Below are 18,466 nucleotides of genomic sequence, written 5' to 3'. Positions count from 1 at the left end.
ACTACTCAGTTTGTATATTTGGCTTTTTTTTTTCATAGTTCCACACAACTTCTTCCTGTTTTCTCGATTGATCTGTGTTCAGTTTTTCAAGGCCTATCCACTGTGCCAACTTATAACTAAATCTGAGGGGGGTGCGATGGGGAGGTTCCCTTGTAAGTTCTAGGCGACTGATGACCTCAGAAGTTAAGTCGCATAGTGCTCCGAGCCATTTGAACCATTTGTCATCAAATATTTAAAGGAAGATGATAATGAAATACGAAACAGGTGTGAGCTTGGTGTGGCACGTAGAGGAGGAAGACGTCCTAGCGCGATGAGAACTACTGACGAGGGTGATGTTGCTGTAACTGACCACGAAGCACGTGCCCAGGCCTGTGCTAGCGTCGTGCAACGTCACGAGAACTGACCATCCCATGTTCAAGGGAGCGTAAGTTTTGCCGTCTGTTTTGCACTAGTATCTGTACAAGATCCAGATGGAGCAGCAGCTGGAACATCATGTGCCGCAGCAACCTTCTGCAGGTGATCTTCGGTTTCTGGCTTGGATCGATGTTGATGACATGTGGCTGGGCGATGTTCTATGGAGTGACGAGGCACATTTTTACACTACAGGGGGCAGTGAATACACAGAACTGCCGAGTTTGGTGTACCGTTAAACAGCAAGTTATGTACGAAGAGCCTTTGCACTCGCCGTATGTGGCTGTGTGGTGTGGATTCACAAGCACCTTTATTCTCGGTCCTTCCTTATTTAAGAGAATACACCCAGAGGGCCTGTCATTCGTACCGGATGTTTGCACGTTATCGAGACCTCACTGTACAACATGTGATACTTGCTTTGGAAGATCACAACTGTGTGGAAGACGCTGTTTTCATGCAAGATGGGGCAACACCTCATGCCTCTCGCCCAGTGAAAGATTTGTTTAATGCAACCTTCCACGAACGTGGCACACCCACAGGTCCTACAGACGCATGGTCTGCAAAATCACCTGATCTGAATCCATGTGCTTTTTGGCTCTGGAGATGTTAAAAGAACGTCTTCACCAGGGACACGTTTGGTCTCTTCTTGATCTGAAGGCCACTATACAGTAATATGTTGCTCACAAGGGAACCTCCCCATCGCACCCCCCTCAGATTTAGTTATAAGTTGGCACAGTGGATAGACCTTGAAAAACTGAACACAGATCAATCGAGAAAACAGGAAGAAGTTGTATGGAACTATGAAAAAAATTAGTAAAATATACTAACTTAATAGTCCATGCGAAGATAGGCAACATTAAGGACACTGGGGGTCAAGGTGCGACGTGGTCCCGTGGTTAGCGAGAGCAGCTACGGAACGAGAGGTCCTAGGTTCAAGTCTTCCTTCGAGTGGAAAGTTTAATTTTTTATTTTCAGTTTATGTGACAAACTCTTATGTTTTCATCGCTATTTTGGGAGTGATTATCACATCTAAAAGAAAACCTAAATCGGGCAAGGTAGAAGAATCTTTTTACCCATTCGCTAAGTGTACAAGTTAGGTGGGTCGACAACATATTCCTGTCATGTGACGCACATGCCGTCACCAGTGTCGTATGGAATATATCAGACGTGTTTTCCCGTGGAGGAATCGGTTGACTTATGACCTTGCGATCAAATGTTTTCGGTTCCCATTGGAGAGGTACGTCCTTTCGTCTACTAATCGCACGGTTTTGCGGTGCGGTCGCAAAACACGGACACTAAACTTATTGCAGTGAACAGAAACGTCAATGAACGAACGGTCAGATCATAACTTTGCGAAAATAAAGAAAGTAAAATTTTCAGTCGAGGGAAGACTTGAACCAAGGACCTCTTGTTCTGCAGCTACTCACGCTAACCACGGGACCACGGCGCTGCTGAGCTCGCACTCTCCTTGATGTTGCCTATCTTCCATAAGGACTACTCAGTTTGTATGTTTTACTAATTTTTTCACGGTTCCATACAACTTCTTCCTGTTTTCTCGATTGATCTGTGTTCAGTTTTTCAAGGTCTATCCACTGTGCCAACTTATAACTAAATCTGAGGGGGGTGCGATGGGGAGGTTCCCTTGTCAGAACCAAGCGGAAGTACTGTGAGCAACTGCTGATCACATTGTTTTACGAATGCAGTATCTCGTCAACGTCTGTGGTGTGCATGAACAAATTGTGTAACTAGTGGTTAATAACAAAATCAACATTGTGCAGTTTCTCACTTGTGTGACCTTTTCCGCCCACGTCCCGTTGTTAATCCATTACCTATGGAAACATTTCTGTACTTCTTTCTTGGATGCACAGCGCCAGATTTGCGCCTGGTGGCCATAAATGTAACTCATTATTCTTCAGAATAAATCGGTTGCGCCTTACTACTACTACTACTACTACTACTACTACAACGTGATCAGGCCCAGTGGACCGCACGCATCTACACGTTTCCTCCTCCACTGTATTCAGTCCATTGGTGCTATCGGCCGTCTGTTGACATATATTGACACTTGGTTTACATCTTCATGGAGCCCATCCCTCCAGCGCTTCTTGGGTCTCCCTGGCGGTCTCTTTCCTGTAGGTGTGAAATCCAGGAGCTTCCGAGGCCATCTGTGATCCTCCACCCGGGCTACACGGCCGGACCACTGCATTCGTCTGGCTTTGACAGTTCCTGCTATGTTGGGCTGCTGGTATAGTTCCTCCATTCCCCTGTATCTGCATAGAGATCTTCCGAAGCACTTTTCTCTCAAAAACAAGCTTATGGAAGTTGCGCCTTAATGCATTAGAATATCTACCAAGGTTTGCAGCCATACCATAATTACAGCCTACACTGGAGGTCTGTGAACAACTGAATTTTAGTCATAACCAGTGTTCTCTTAGCGTCAGCGAGTGGGCCACGACGCACGCACGCAAATAGGTTAGCGAACTGTCGCACAGGTGTATCCGACAGTCGAAGCAAACGACCATAAGATTTCTCGACAACAGAAAGATGTGGCGGAGAAAGTTGGTAGCGGTCCCGTAGCCGAACTGGGCGCAGCACGGAATTGTTATGAGGTGCCAGCCAGCTGTGGGGCCGACGGCCGCCACGCGGAAACAGATCGGACGGCGGCAGCGCTGCGGCATGCTAATGGCCGCCTACTTGCCGTGCCGCGGACAGCCTATCTGTATTCCGGCGAGACGCACGGACGCTCCGATTGGGCCAGGCACGTCTCCAGCTTGTAGCGTGTAGCGTGTAGCGTGCTGTAGGTGGCGGGAATCTGAAGCACGGCCGCTGCTCGGGCGTGGGCGTGACACGGGCACCAGCCTTCAGGAACACCGTGGACGCACTGGTCTAATAGCTGTGCCGGGACTTACGTCAAACCAGTCCAGCAGAGTGAGTGGGACGAACTTAATAACATCTACATCTATATTTATACTCCGCAAGCCACCCAACGGTGTGTGGCGGAGGGCACTTTACGTGCCACTGTCATTAGATACATTTCCTGTTCCAGTCGCGTATTGTTCGCGGGAAGAACGACTGCCGGAAAGCCTCCGTGCGCGCTCGAATCTCTCTAATTTTACATTCGTGATCTCCTCGGGAGGTATAAGTAGGGGGAAGCAATATATTCGACACCTCATCCAGAAACGCACCCTCTCGAAACCCGGACAGCAATCTACACCGCGATGCAGAGCGCCTCTCTTGCAGAGTCTGCGACTGGAGTTTGCTAAACATCTCTGTAACGCTATCACGCTTACCAAATAACCCTGTGACGAAACGCGCCGCTCTTCTTTGGATCTTCTCTATCTCCTCCGTCAACCCGACGTGGTACGGATCCCATACTGATGAGCAATACTCAAGTATAAGTCGAACGAGTGTTTTGTAAGCCACCTCCTTTGTTGATGGACTACATTTTCTAACCACTCTCCCAATGAATCTCAACCTGGCACCCGCCTTACCAACAACTAATTTTATACGATCATTCCACTTCAAATGGTTCCGTACGCATACTCCCAGATATTTTACAGAAGTAACTGCTACCAGTATTTGTTCCGCTACCATATAATCGTACAATAAAGGATCCTTCTTTCTATGTATTCGCTATACATTACATTTGTCTATGTTAAGGGTCAGTTGCCACTCCCTGCACTAAGTGCCTATCCGCTGCAGATATTCCTGCATTTCGCTGCAATTTTCTAATGCTGCAACTTCTCTGTATACTACAGCATCATCCGCTAAAAGTCGCATGGGACTTCCGACACTATATACTGTGTGTGTGTGTGTGTGTGTGTGTGTGTGTATATAAATTGTGAAAAGCAATGGTCCCATAACACTCACCTGTGGCACGCCTGAGGTTACTTTAATGTCTGTAGACGTCTCTCCATTGAGAACAACATGCTGTGTTCTGTTTGCTAAAAACTCTTCAATCCAGCCACACAGCTGGTCTGATATTCCGTTATTTGGTTATTTGCCTTGCGGAAGGTTTGGACTTTGTAGCCTTCCATGCTAGGCTGTCCTCTGCTTTCCTCTTCACTGACGTGAGGGTTAGCCGTGGGGTCTGAGGCGTCTTGTCACGGTTAGTGTGGCTCCCCCCGCCGGAGGTTCGAGTCCTCCCTGGGGCATGGGTGTGTGTGTTGTCCTTAGCGTAAGTTAGTTTAAAGTAGTGCGTAAGCCTAGGGACCGATTACCTCAGCAGTTTGCTCCCATAGTCCTTACCACAAAATTTCCAATTTCCTCTTCATTCTTTGTTATCCCCCTCGCGGGCTACTGACATAATAATTTGGATACGGACAAATTTATATTTCTAGAGAAGTTCTTATTCTTATGTGACATACTGGGAGTGCAAAGACAACTGAAGACTATTCTGACGTACGGGGATTTGAACCCCAAGTGCTTCGGAACACTAGTCAGCGTCTTTAGAAAGATGTCTGCTCTCACTGTGGTTTATTGTTTGTCTTGACAGAAACATTTTATTATTCACAACTGTCAAACTACGAACAGTACTGACGTCATTATCGCTGTATTTAGGCAAGACAGGCTATAACGCGGCACTTTCGCATAGTCATTCCCCAGAAATTCACAACTTGTCTACTGCGATCCTCAGCGCTTATGCGGTTGCTGCTAGGGGTATTGCAGCGTACTGCAACATTTTATTCCCGAACACTCAGTAGAGTCATCCTCTTGCCAGATGGGACGCAAGATTTGAGCTTTGTCCAGTCTGGTGCTAACTAACAGGTCTTTCAGTAGCCTGCCTAAGATTGGTTTCGGTTGGAACCAGCAACGCTAGCTTCGACGCTATGACTGTCTGCATTCCAGCACGTGTTGGAACTAAACTAGCGAAAGAAACCTACAAGGGAAACAGCACTTTCGGGAAGAGTGCTGTTAACCGGAGAAGGAAATGAGTAATTAGAGTGTTTGCATTCTGCTCTTAAGGAAAAAAATGTGTGTGAAATCTTATGGGACTTAACTGCTAAGGTCATTAGTCCCTTAGCTTACACGCTACTTAACCTAAATTATCCTAAGGACAAACACACACACCCATGCCCGAAGGAGGACTCGAACCTCCGCCGGGACCAGACGCACAGTCCATGACTGCAGTGCCTTAGACCGTGCTCTTAAGACTGATTGACTGAAAGGAAGGAATGTTTAAACATTTTAGGCAGTTGTTGATAGCTCGCGGTAGTTGGTCGACAGTCCTCTGGGTCGAAGGTATTTAAAAGTGGTTAACAATTCTGAAGTTATGAGCTAGTAGTCCTTCTTGATCAGCCGCGGCTCCTGCAAAGGCTGCGACATTTACCGATCGGAACTGTTGTTGCAGGTCTCTCTATTAAGTTTAAGGGCTGTACTTCCTTTCTTTTTCGTAATCAATTACTAAATAATACCAAGGCTAATACTAAACAACACCAATTCTAACTCCAAAATAATGTATATAGGCAGCATATTGAGGCGCTGACGTCACGTTTTCCTACACCTTATCACAACAAACAGTACAAAAAATAATGTGCTGTAGGGAGACCACCTGGTATCTTTTCCTGCACGTTACTCTCTTCTCTTGAATAAAACCTGCAGTTCTCTCTACTAGGAGGGAATCAGGTGTCAGATTATGTCCTATGCAGTTTAACTTCCCACTCATCACTGCCAGCAACGTCCTCCGATGTTCTCCAATTCATCTCAGTATCTCCTTATTCCTGACTTTACCAGCCTTGCTGATGTCTGTCCGCCTCTCACAATTCTCCTCTCGTCCCGTTTTCTCAGTGTCGGCGTCCGTGCTGCGTACCAAGCCACGCCCCATATTAGACATTTCACTAGACGCTTTCTTAATTCTGTGTTTAAACCATTAGCTGAGACTCTTTTCTGTTTTTGAAACACCACTTTCGCCAGAGCCATTCTGACTTTTGAAGTCCTGTTCACGCAGCACTTCTTCCCTAATCAATCTTTCCCAGTACTTGAAAGCTCTCACCTGTTATACGGTTTCTATCCCTAAATTGTAGTTCGCTCTTCTCTTCTTTAAGCCTATAACGATGCCTATCGTTTTCTTTTTCTTTTTTTTTTCACTTTCGTACCATGTGCTACACATGCTTCGTTCAGGTCATTTAGCATCTGAATCAGTGTCTCTTCATTTTCTGCAGGAATCACCACGTCTTCTACGAGTCTTATGCATTGTGTTTTCCGTTCACCTATCCCGACGCCTCTTTTCCCATCCGAAAAACTTTTCACTATTTTCTCCAAACAAATGTTAAAAAACGGGAGAGAGACAACATCCCTATCTGACCCCTCTTCTGATCTTGCTGTCTTTCGAGGTCTCATTTCCTTTGTGTAACCCTTCTGGGTCAAGTGCAGATTCACATTTAGTCTTGTCTCCGTACACGTCACTCCCTTTCCCTTCTAGATGCCCATGACCTTATCCCACTGCTTTCTATTAAATGCCTTTTAGTGGCTTATGAAGTAGAGAGATATTTCTTTGCCCTTTTACATATACATTTGACTAATAGTCTTTAGAAGTTCAATGGCATATCGAATCGATTGTGATATGGGGGGGGGGGCGTGGAGGGGGGGGGGAGGTCTTAGAGTTACACTAAGTTTTTCCAGATTGCAAGCGATGCGTGTGCCCAGTCTGGCAGAAATTACTTTTGGCGTTACAAAGATGACCTTTTATGTCACTGTATTTGCATTCCACTCTCTCTCTCTCTATCTCTCTCTCTCTCTCTCTCCCTCTCTCTCTCCCCTGTCACTCACTCACACACAAACACACACATACACACACACACACACACACGTAGAGCCGAAACGTCATCATGGCTGTCACCAAAGCGCCTATTCAAACCCCTACACTATTATAGCTCGTTACCAGACATTTTTACACGTCACCCACACCTACACGAAGGGGTAGTACGTGGAAGCATATCACCAACACAGTATTTTTGTAATAAAAGTTGTGGGTCACGTGTGTAGAAAATTGTGTTAAAATTGTTCCAGATATTCCCTAGTTATATTTCTATATCATACCGTTCACACCCCCACCACCTCCACATTGAAGGTACGTGGTTCTCTCTAACACAGTGCTTCTTTAGGCATAGTAAATGATATGAAAGAGAAGTTTCGTTAAAATCTATCCAGTGGTTTAGGAGGACATGTGGAACCTACATAGATACATTTATGTGATACGTATCGTTTATATGTTTGTTTGGACTACAAGTATTTCACTCATTTCATGACACATTCGGCCGCTGGCCTTCCTACTGGGATCAGAAGCTCCTGTTCACGCAGTTTTGCACGTACCTGAGAATTAAATTTGAATTTTAAAACTCCGTTTCCGCGAAAATTAAAGTATTCCTTTTTTTGCCATTTACCCAAACACGCTTGGACAGCTATTTGTTATTTTTTATGGAAAACCGCCAACTAAATAATATTGAAACTGACAACATCCTCACAGAAAGCATTAGTCTCTACCAAGAACACAACACAGGAGAAGATACGAAAAGTTGTAATACAAGGAAAGAAAGTTTTGATTGAATACTCAACACCGCAACAAAACACTGTTTGCAAAGAATCTAGGTCCCGTGAATAAAACGGCTTCAAACATCGTCTGATTGCTTTGCGAAAGAGTCAGTATGTTAAAGAGTTGATGTTAATCATATAAAAACTTTATGGCTGAAGACGCAAAACCCTAGTTTTTCACATATCTCTGTTTTTATGACGTCGTATCACCTGAACTACAGTAACAGACAAAGAAACTGTACACCTGCCTAATATTGTGTAGGACCCCCCGCGAGCAAGCAGAAGTACCGCGCAAGATGACGTGGCATGGACTCGACTAACGTACGAAGTAGTGCTGGATGGAATTGACCCCTTTAATTCTGCAGGGTTGTGAATAAATCCGTGAGAGTACGAGGGGATGGAAATCACTCCTGAGGAGTAAGTTGCAAGGCATGCCAGATATGCTCAATAATGTTAATGTGTGGGGAGTTTGGCTGCGAGCGGAAGTGTTTAAACTCAGAAGTGTTTAAACTCAGAAACTCCTGGAGCCACTCGTAGCAATTCTGGACGTGTAGGGTGTCGCATTCTCCTGCTGGAATTGCCCATGTCCGTCGGAATGCACAATGGACATGAATAGATGCAGGTGACCAGACAGGAAGGACGCGTGTCTAGATGTAACAGGGGTCCCATATCAATGCAACAGCACACGCCCCACACCATGACAGAGCCTCCACCAGCTTGAACAGTCCCCTGCTGATTTGGAGCGTCCATGGACTCATGAGGTTGTTTCCATACCTGTACACGTCCATCCGCTCGATGCAATTTGAAACGAGACTCGTCCGATCAGGCAACATGTTTGCAGTCATCAACAGTCCGATGTCGTTGTTGACGGGCCCAGGCGAGACGTAAACCTTTGTGTCGTGCAGTCATCAAGGGTACACGAGTGGGGCTTCGGCTCCGAAAGCCCATATCGATGACGTTTCGTTGAGTGGTTAGCACGCGGACAGTTGTTGATGGACGGGCATTGAAATCTGCAGCAATTTGAAGAAGGGTTGCACTTCTGTCACGTTGAACGATTCTCTTCATTCGTCGTTGGTCCCGTTCTTGCAGGACCTTTTTCCAACCGCAGCGATGTCGGACATTTGATGTTTTACCGGATTCCTGATATTCACGATACTCTCGTAAAATGGTCGTACGGGAAAACCCCCACTTCATCGATGCCTCGGAGATGCTGTGTCCCACCACTCGTGCGCCGACTGTAAACACCACGTTCAAATTCACTTAAATCTTGATAACCTGCCATTGTAGCAGCAGTAACCGATCTAACAACTGCGCCAGACACTTGTTGTCTTATATGGACGTTTTCGACCGCAGCGCGTAATCTGTCTTTTTAAATATCTCAAACAATGAAAAACTGAGGATGGAAAGTAACAATATTAGACAAGGAAAGCAGCTACTCACCAAATAGCGGAGTTGCTACGTCTGAGATACGCACAACAAAAAAGATTAGCAACTTTCCTTCTCTAACATTGTTTAAATATCTCTGTATTTGAATACGCATGCCTCCACCAGTTCCTTTGGCGCTTCAAGGTATGCGTCGTACAATGACATAATTTTACAGGGACATTAAGTGGTGTATTAGTATACTGTCTGCAAAATGTAATGCGAACAGAGTCAGTAGCAAAGAAGTAACCAATTAAAATGTTATGCCTGCCATTCAGGTTTTACTACACAGCGAAAATCAATAAGCGATAATTTTTTTTCGTTGTTGGGAAGGGAGTGGGGCTGTCAGAGAAGAAAAAATTAGAAGGTATGTGGAATTATGTGTAAAGTTTGTTGGAAATGTCTAAGTGCTCTTTGCATTCTCAAATACTGCGTGAATATAGTCCGAATAATTTGCGCTCCGTGAACTATGCTACATCTACATCTACATACATACTCCGCTATACGGTGCGTGGCGGAGGGTACCTCTTACCAACACTAGCATCTTCTCTCCCTGTTCCACTCCCAAACAGAACGAGGGAAAAATGACTGCCTAGATGCCTCTGTACGAGCCCTAATCTCTCTTATTTTTGTGGTCTTTCCGCGAAATATAAGTTGGCGGCAGTAAAATTGTACGGCAGTCAGCCTCAAATGCTGGTTCTCTATATTTCCTCAGTAGCGACTCACGAAAAGAACGCCTCCTGTCCCTCTAGAGACTCCCACCCGAGTTCCTGAAGCATTTCCGCAACACTCGCGTGATGATGAAACCTACTAGTAACAAATCTAGCAACCCGCCTCTGAATTGCTTCTATGTCCTCCCTCAATCCAACCGGATAGGGATCCCAAACGCTCAAGCAGTGCTCAAGAACAGGTCATATAAGTGTTTTATAAGCGGTCTCCTTTACAGATGAACCACATCTTCCCAGAATTCTACCAATGAACCGAAGACGACTATCCGCCTTCCCCACAAACTGCCATTACATGCTTGTCCCACTTCATATCGCTCTGCAATGTTACGCCCAAATATTTAATCAACGTGACTGGGTCAAGCGCTACACTACTAATGGAGGATTCAAACGTTACGGGATTCTTTTTCCTATCCATCTGCATTAATTTACATTTATCTATATTTAGAGTTAGCTGCCATTCTTTACACCAATCATAAATCCTGTCCAAGTCATCTTGTATCCTCCTACAGTCACTCAACGACAACACCTTCCCGTACACCACAGCATCATAAGCAAACAGCCGCACATTGCTATCCACCCTATCCAAAAGATCATTTATGTAGATAGAAAGCAACAGCGGACCTACCACACTTCCCTGGGGCACTCCAGATGATACCCTCACCTCCGATGAATACTCACCATCGAGGACAACGTACTGGGTTCTATTACTTAACAAGTCTTCGAGCCACTCACATATTTGGGAACCAATCCCATATTCTCGTACCTTAGTTAGGAGTCTGCAGTGGCGCACCGAATCAAACGCTTTCCGGAAGTCAAGGAATATGACATCCGTCTGATACACTTCATCCATGGTTCGCAAGATATCATGTGAAAAAAAGGGCGAGTTGCGTTTCGCAGGAGCGATGCTTTCTAAAGCTACTTCAAGACATACGCATAACACGTAACTTAAATATTGGTCTTATTGTGTTAAACGTCCGACATAAGGTTATAGGCCTTAATGAGTGGAGTATGATAACATTTTAAGTATTTAAATTCTTCCAGTCATTATATGAAGTTTGTCGCCCCTGGAAGCCGTCAGACGGACGACCTGCAGCTGGGACTGGGTGAGAGTGTAGGCATTCAGTGACGCAGACGCCGGTGTGCCCGCAGATCTACATCGGGCGCACGGGCGGCCCCTGGGCGGCGACGCTGCCGCGCCACCTGCTGCAGTTCGTGCTCTTCCTGGCGGCCTGGTGCTGCGCCCTGTCCAGGGTCTCCGACTACATGCACCACTGGAGCGACGTCCTCGCCGGATCCTCCATAGGCACCGCCACCGCCATCCTCACGGTAAGCACTTCATATTCACTGCTGCTGTCGGCTTGCTACTGTACTACACGAACACTCGGTGCCTCTGTTAAAGTTCGGAGCATTGTGTTTTCTGCGTCAGATTTGAACTAAGTGCATTTTCTAACTTGACGGGATCTCAGAAGCATATTTAAGTGGATACCCTAACCTCGTTTTAGCTGGGTACATCTGCATCTACATATGTACTGCGCTAGTCACCAAGCAGTGTGTGGCGGAGGGCACAATTCGCGCCAAAGTCTTCCCCCCCCCCCCTCCCCATCCCCTCTGTTCCACTCGCGGATCGCGCGAGGGAAAAAAGACTGTCTGAACGCCTCAGTACGAGCTCTTATTTCCCTTATCCTTGAATGGTAATCATTGCGCGATTTGAAAGCTGGTGGTAATAATATATGCTCTACATCCTCGGTGAAGATCGCATTTCGGAATTTAGTGAGCAGCCCCTTCTGTTTGGCTCGCCGTGTGTCCCACTTCAACCTTTCTATCAGATTTATAACGCTCTCGCGATGGCTAAATGTACCAGTCACGAATCTTGCCGCTCTTCTTTGGACCTTCTCAATCTCTTGAATCAGCCCCAGCTGGAAAGGGTCACACACAGACGAACAATACTCTAAGACTGGACGAACTAACGTCATGTAAGTTATTTCCTTTGTTGAAGGACTGCATCGCTTCAGGGTTCTACCAATAAACCGCAACACAGAGTTCGTCCTACCCGTGACTTGTGTAATCTGATCATTCCATTTGAGATCATTTCGAATAGTCACACCCAGATACTTGATGGACGTTACCGCTTTCAAAGACTGGGCATTTATTTTGTACTCATACATTAATGGGGATTTTCGCCTTGTTATACGCAGTAGGTTACACTTACTAATATTGAGAGATAATTGCCAATCATTACACCACACATTTATTTTCTGCAAATCCTCATTGATTTGTTCACAACTTTCGTGTGATACTACTTTCCTGTAGACTACAGCATCATCGGAAGACAGTCTCAGGCCGCTGTCAATACCTTCAACCAGATCGTTTATGTAAATCGTAAAAAGCAGAGGACCTATTACGTTGCCCTGGGGCACACCTAAAGTTACGCTTGTTTCTGCTGAAGTTACCCCGTTCAGGACGACATACTGCTCCCTGTCTGTTAGAAAACTTTCTATCCAACCGCATATGTCATCGGATAGACCGTAGGCGCTCACTTTTTGTAGCAAGCGACAGTGCGGAACTGAGTCGAACGCCTTTCGAAAGTCGATAAATATGGCATCAACCTGGGAGCCGGTATCTAGAGCCTGTTGTATATCATGCACAAAGAGGGCCAGCTGTGTCTCTCATGACCGCTGTTTCCTAAAACCGTGCTGGTTTCTGCAGATGAGCTTCTCAGAGTCTAGAAAGGTCATTATGTCTGAACACAAAATATGTTCCATGATTCTACAACAAATCGATGTCAGTGAAATTGGCCGGTAATTATGTGCATCCGATTTTCTACCCTTTTTATGGATTGCTATGACCTGGGCCTTCTTCCAGTCCCGTGGAACTTTCCGCTGTTCCAATGATCTCTGATAGATGATGGATAAGAACGGTGCTATATTTGTAGCATAGTTAACATAAAATGTTACGGGCAAACCGTCTGGGCCAGGTGCCTTCTTGGTGTCTAAGGATCTTAACTGTTTTACAGTCCCAGATACACTAAACACTATGTCAGCCATCCTTTCGTTTGTTTGATAATTGAAAGGGGGAATGGCGCTGCAGTCCTCTACCGTAAACGAGTTTTTGAAAGCTAGGTTTAGAATTTCGGCCTTGTGTTTATCATTATCAGTTACCTTACCCGTACTGTCAGCAAGAGAAGGTATTGAATTATTTGTAGCGTTCATAGATTTTACGGACGACCAAAATTCTTTGGTTGTTTTTAGAATCTGCAGATAAAATATTGCTTTCAAATTCGTTAAAAGAACTAGCAACCTGCGGAGCGCGGATAGCACTAACAAGGGAAACTCCCCATCCCTACCCTCTCAGATGTAGTCCAGTGGACAGCTCGTCAAAAACTGAACACACATCAAGCATTAAAACAGAAAGGAGGTGTGCTGAACCGTGAAAAAAAGAACCAAAATGTAATCAGTGAACGGTCCAAGCAAAAGATAAACAACACAAAAATCACAAGGATAATGGGGTCGTAGTTGTGTGGTCATGGTGACAGACTGTGCCGTGGGAGTTGCGTGTTCAAATCTCCCTCGTGTCCCTTCTTTTCTTTTTTCTTCAAAAAAACTATAAACTTTTCATCCGGTCATTTGAAGTGTGTTTTCTTCTTCTGTAGTCTTGGCAACTGTCATGCTATACATTGATTTTAGAATATGACTCACCTGGTAATAATATATTACGCTGAAGCAAATATGATGAACAGTGAGAGCATGCGAGACGCCGCATAGAGCTCTCACAGAAACGAAAATAGCTAATAAACGGGTGTGAACTATGTTACAACAAAGGAACTCAAGAGTCAAAACTTCCAAAACGGAACGCAAGACTGGTAACATGTGGTACTTGTGCAGAACGAATAGGAGGTGCGCACGTCTTGAGGTCCCTTCCTTACACCTCGCTGTTGCGAAGGGACGCACAGGCACAAATTTGAATACAGCGAACAGGCACGTCAATGACCGGACTGACATTTTATAACACACATACACACATTATATATATATATATATATATATATATATATATATATATATATATATATTGCGAGGTGCCGGGGCTATCAGTGAATTTAACACTAAATTCTAGAATCTACATATATAAATGATGCTCTAAGCCCCCCCTATTCTAACTCCGACTTTTGCTGTTGCACAAGGATTAAAAAGAAACGCGAACTGACTGTAATAGACCCTGCAAGTGGAGTAGAAAAGAGTTTGGCACCTGCAATAATTTAATTTGATAAATAAGTTAAATAAACGAAGGTTTCATTACGTAGAGAGAAATGATGGGTTGCTCTACCGATTAATAGAATGAAAGTTCTGTCCAAAATAACAATAGGATTTATTAAGACTAAACACAAAATAATAAACAAAAACACATAAACATTTACAATAAATCAAATTGGCTCAAATTGGATACTCATACAAACACTGAAAAGGTGAAGTTGTCCCTGAACTAGATTGTGAGGTTTAAGACGAAGTGGTATGTGGAGCCAATTCCTTGCCACTCAAATCTTAAGGGAGACAGACAGCTAACCTAACAATAATTGCTGCTACTCAAGACAGAACAAAGTTAAAAAAAAAAAAAAAAACGAACAGGCGCGCTCTGCTGAGCTCTGATTATCACCTAAGAAAATCCCTATCTGCCGGTGCTGCGGACATACATTACCAAACTGTCTTCTTATCTCCCAGAACACGATCTGCCGTACCGGAGGTGATGGCTGGTTGTTTCGACGTCCTCGACCGAAAGGCGAGAGCCGACTACCTAGAGCACCCGTACAGGCCGAACACAGAACATTCCCGCCCCCACGACAGTGGCCGTGGTTAAACGTTCCAATCAGCAACTCGAAAACCGGCGGAAAATTCCACTCCATTGCCGGAACACTACCATTCCACCAATGGAGATTCTTGGCGCCAATTTCTTCGCTGATTTTGCTACGTCACGGAGCTATGCCCTGAGCAAGCCAATCACAGTTACTATTTTGCAGAAAGCGCAGGAATTTTCCCGCCACAACTGCCTGGGTACACAAGTCATTCCCACGCCTCGCTGGTAGCCCGCCAGAAAGTGTTTTCGCTAAGTTTCTGCGAAGTAACGGAACCTCTAGCCCAGCCGCTACTTCCGGCCTCTGCGGGCGTGCCTCTTGACAATGTCGGCGTCTGGAAAGCATTCACTCGACCCCTCACACCTGTCGGCTTACCCTTTCAAAGTCAGATGAGCCCGCCTGTCACTGGACCACCCGGGTGACGAGAGACGCTGCATGGGAAGTCCGCGTGTGAAGGAATAGCAACTTCCCACCACATGCAATTAGAGAGGAGAATCGTAAGATAGAAATATGAGAGGGGGCTCATGCCACCTCTCATTGCCCCTACGCCATTTTAGAATGTAATTGTTGAGCGGTTGGCTCACTTAGGAGCAAGGTAGTGAGTCAATCGCCCAAGAACAATCTTACAAACTGACTCCACATGCCGCACTCTATAAAAAATCATTGCAACTGAAAAAATGCAGCTCATAGAGGGAGGATTATTTATGATGTAGCCAACTTCACCTTCTTAATATGGAACACAAACACTCACATCACACATCCATACGCAGGGAGCCCCTTCCAAACACCGATTCACACAGACATTCACGCTCTAAATATGGCCCGGGCATGTGAGCCAAATATGGAGCAGTTTATTCTTTACAATCAGAGTTGGTGTGCTCTGCAATTAAATGCCCAAGATTTTACAACAATTTGAATCATGAAACTAACCTGAACTCACTCACACATGATACTGTTTTAAGTTAACAATCTCTTTGTGAGCTTTCAGAATCTAGTTCCAACCTCCGATTCATTCTGTCTCCCTGCAGCAAGAATAACCTTTACAAAATGTTCCCTGAACTGATGGTCCATTCACAATGACAGTGGTGGTATCTGCTTCAGTTTATGGGGACTTCAGGCATACTGTTTGCATACACACAACAATAAATACAAAATACAAAAAAACATGGTGTGGAGAACAATACAGTAATTTGTAATAAGAATTACAGTGTAAAACACAAACGCATACAAGGTATAACATACATTACAAAAACAACATAAGAGAAAGAAATTTAAGAAAAAAAACAAGGTTCATGGGGCATCAAATTGTGCGTGCACATTGCACAAAGTTCACGACTGTGCTGAGAATGAGGCACTAAATCACAGTTAGAAATATCCGAAGCACTTCACAAATTTAACAGTACTGACATCACATAGGGCTAAACGTCGCGTGTTGTTGCTACGTTGTTGCAACGGCAATAGGGTGTGCTGGAGCATCTGCAGCACTCTGTTGAGATTGCACCAAGACCTACGCATATGATCACGGCAGTACGGTAGGAAGACATAGTGATAGGCTCTCCTCACGTTGATTAATTGTCTCTGAGGTCTACTTGTTGGGATACATCACTAGTCTAGGTCTCTTCTCTCGCTGGACAGTACTTTACGTTTCCCAATATTGCGGTTCGACGAGGGATGATGGCACGTGGAGTGACTCCACATGTGTGTGAGGTCATCCATACAGGATCGAACTAGGAGCGACGATTGCTAAAACTGCTCTCTAATAGAGAGGAGAAGTTAGAAATGAGACCATTCATTTGTTAGAGTGTGTGGCACGATACTGCTTTGTGTATGCAGATCGGCCAATACTAGTGAGTTGTAAAAACCGAAACAGGTGAGTATAGAGCGTCCCTTTCTGTCCTGAGGCACATGAGGCGCAGGTTCTGACACGATATGTGATCTTCTTCGTGTACTCACGACAACGTGGACTGCCGCAGGGAATCCCTCCAAACGGCTGCCGCGTCTGGAGAGCTAGCAGGCTGTCGCGTGTGGGTCGCGTGTCAGTGTCAACGGCCAGCCTCACTTTCGCTTGTGGCCCGGCGAGGATCCCGCGTAATCCCTCCGGTATACGGCCTGGTGACTGTCAGCTTGTAGGACCGGATGTTCTCGCGCCCTTCACGTCAAGTAGCGCGCTGACGCTCCCTTCTTGCAGGTAGCCGATGACCTCCGGCTGGCCTCTGCATTGCCACGATCCCCGTCATCTGCACAATTCTTACAAAAATCTTATGCCTAACTTTTCCCCATGACCTTCTATGTTATGATAAATTTACATCATGATACATTGATGGTCTGTCATTTCAGACACTCTAATTTTAATTTTATAGTTATTTATCAATAGCTGTCATAACAAAAATCATGGAAATAATTTATCTTGATATTTATGTAGAGACCGATCTCACTATTGTACATGGTGTGTGACGCTATATTGGATGAAGAACTAAATGTGCGGGCCCGCACCAATATTACTATTACTTACATAGATCGACAGTAGACATGCTCAAGAATTAACTACCATATCCCAAGGATCTACATTCTACGTCTTTTACTTAAATTATGTTGTTATGCAGGTCTAAGTTTTACTGTGCTATAAAGAACATGCAACTATACTACTTTCGCTCGCCCGTCGTCCCTCCATCTCGGGTCTGTGGTTTGGTGACCTGAAAAAATAGCATCTCAACAGGCGCGCGCCAAACACAACACTTGTGGTAGAAAACCCCCACAATATTAATCTAGTTATTGTTAAATCCTACAGTTTAACTTATCCTAGTATATCGTACTTTCCCTTTTATTTATTTATTTATTTATTTTATTTTATTTTTTTATTTTATTTTTTTTTTTTTTTTGTTTACCTTATACAATACTCTTACATAATTCCTGTTACGTTGAGATGTCTCGCTGCTCGCCGCTATTGACGACAGTGATGTGCGCGCCGTACGACATGACCTCCGAGTTTTCATTACGCCTCACTGAAACTCCGGAGACTGGGTTAGCCATGGCTATCCAAGACAATAAATTTATAGTTGAACTTAATTTTGTATGTGATGCAGTTTTAGCAATGAAAGCGCACCTTTCCAGAGGCAATGTAATTTGACCAAGCCAAGTCTGGTTCCTGTTGAGGATTCAGTCGCCCACCACACGCCAGCTACACAGTATGTCACGAATATCCTAGTATGAGTCACTGGTTATTCATCTGTGACAGTCGCAAGCATCATGCTAAATCCCCAACCAGCACATTGGCATGGTCGGCTTTATGCCCGCATTTCTACCGTCTAGGGCACCATTGGAGTCAAACGCTCACAGGTTCACCCCGACTTGCAAGACAACGATGCTGGCGCATCACTGTAAAAACTATACTGCCCATATTCATCCTCGAAATCACGCAATATACCACAATCTTGCAGTGCACTGACGCGTGCCTGCAAGCATTGGTATGAACGTCTCACGAACTGGTTGTGGCCGCTATGGAGCGTATCACGACTTCTCAGAACGCTTC

The 18,466-nt window shown here is 44.9% G+C and overlaps 1 protein-coding gene across 1 annotated transcript in view; it reads left to right on the top strand.

Annotated features, from left to right (window-relative positions):
• Window positions 1–18,466, top strand: part of LOC126262829 (putative phosphatidate phosphatase) — a 418,821-nt gene that overhangs the window by 314,942 nt on the left and 85,413 nt on the right. The window contains exon 6 of the mRNA XM_049959681.1: window positions 11,241–11,417. Within this exon, the coding sequence (XP_049815638.1) occupies window positions 11,241–11,417 (177 nt within the window). The remainder of the gene's footprint in view (window positions 1–11,240; window positions 11,418–18,466) is intronic.

This window comes from Schistocerca nitens, chromosome 6 (genome assembly GCF_023898315.1).
Source record: "Schistocerca nitens isolate TAMUIC-IGC-003100 chromosome 6, iqSchNite1.1, whole genome shotgun sequence".
Classification (NCBI taxonomy): Eukaryota; Metazoa; Arthropoda; class Insecta; order Orthoptera; family Acrididae; genus Schistocerca; species Schistocerca nitens.
This window is presented reverse-complemented; position numbering and strand designations above follow the sequence as displayed.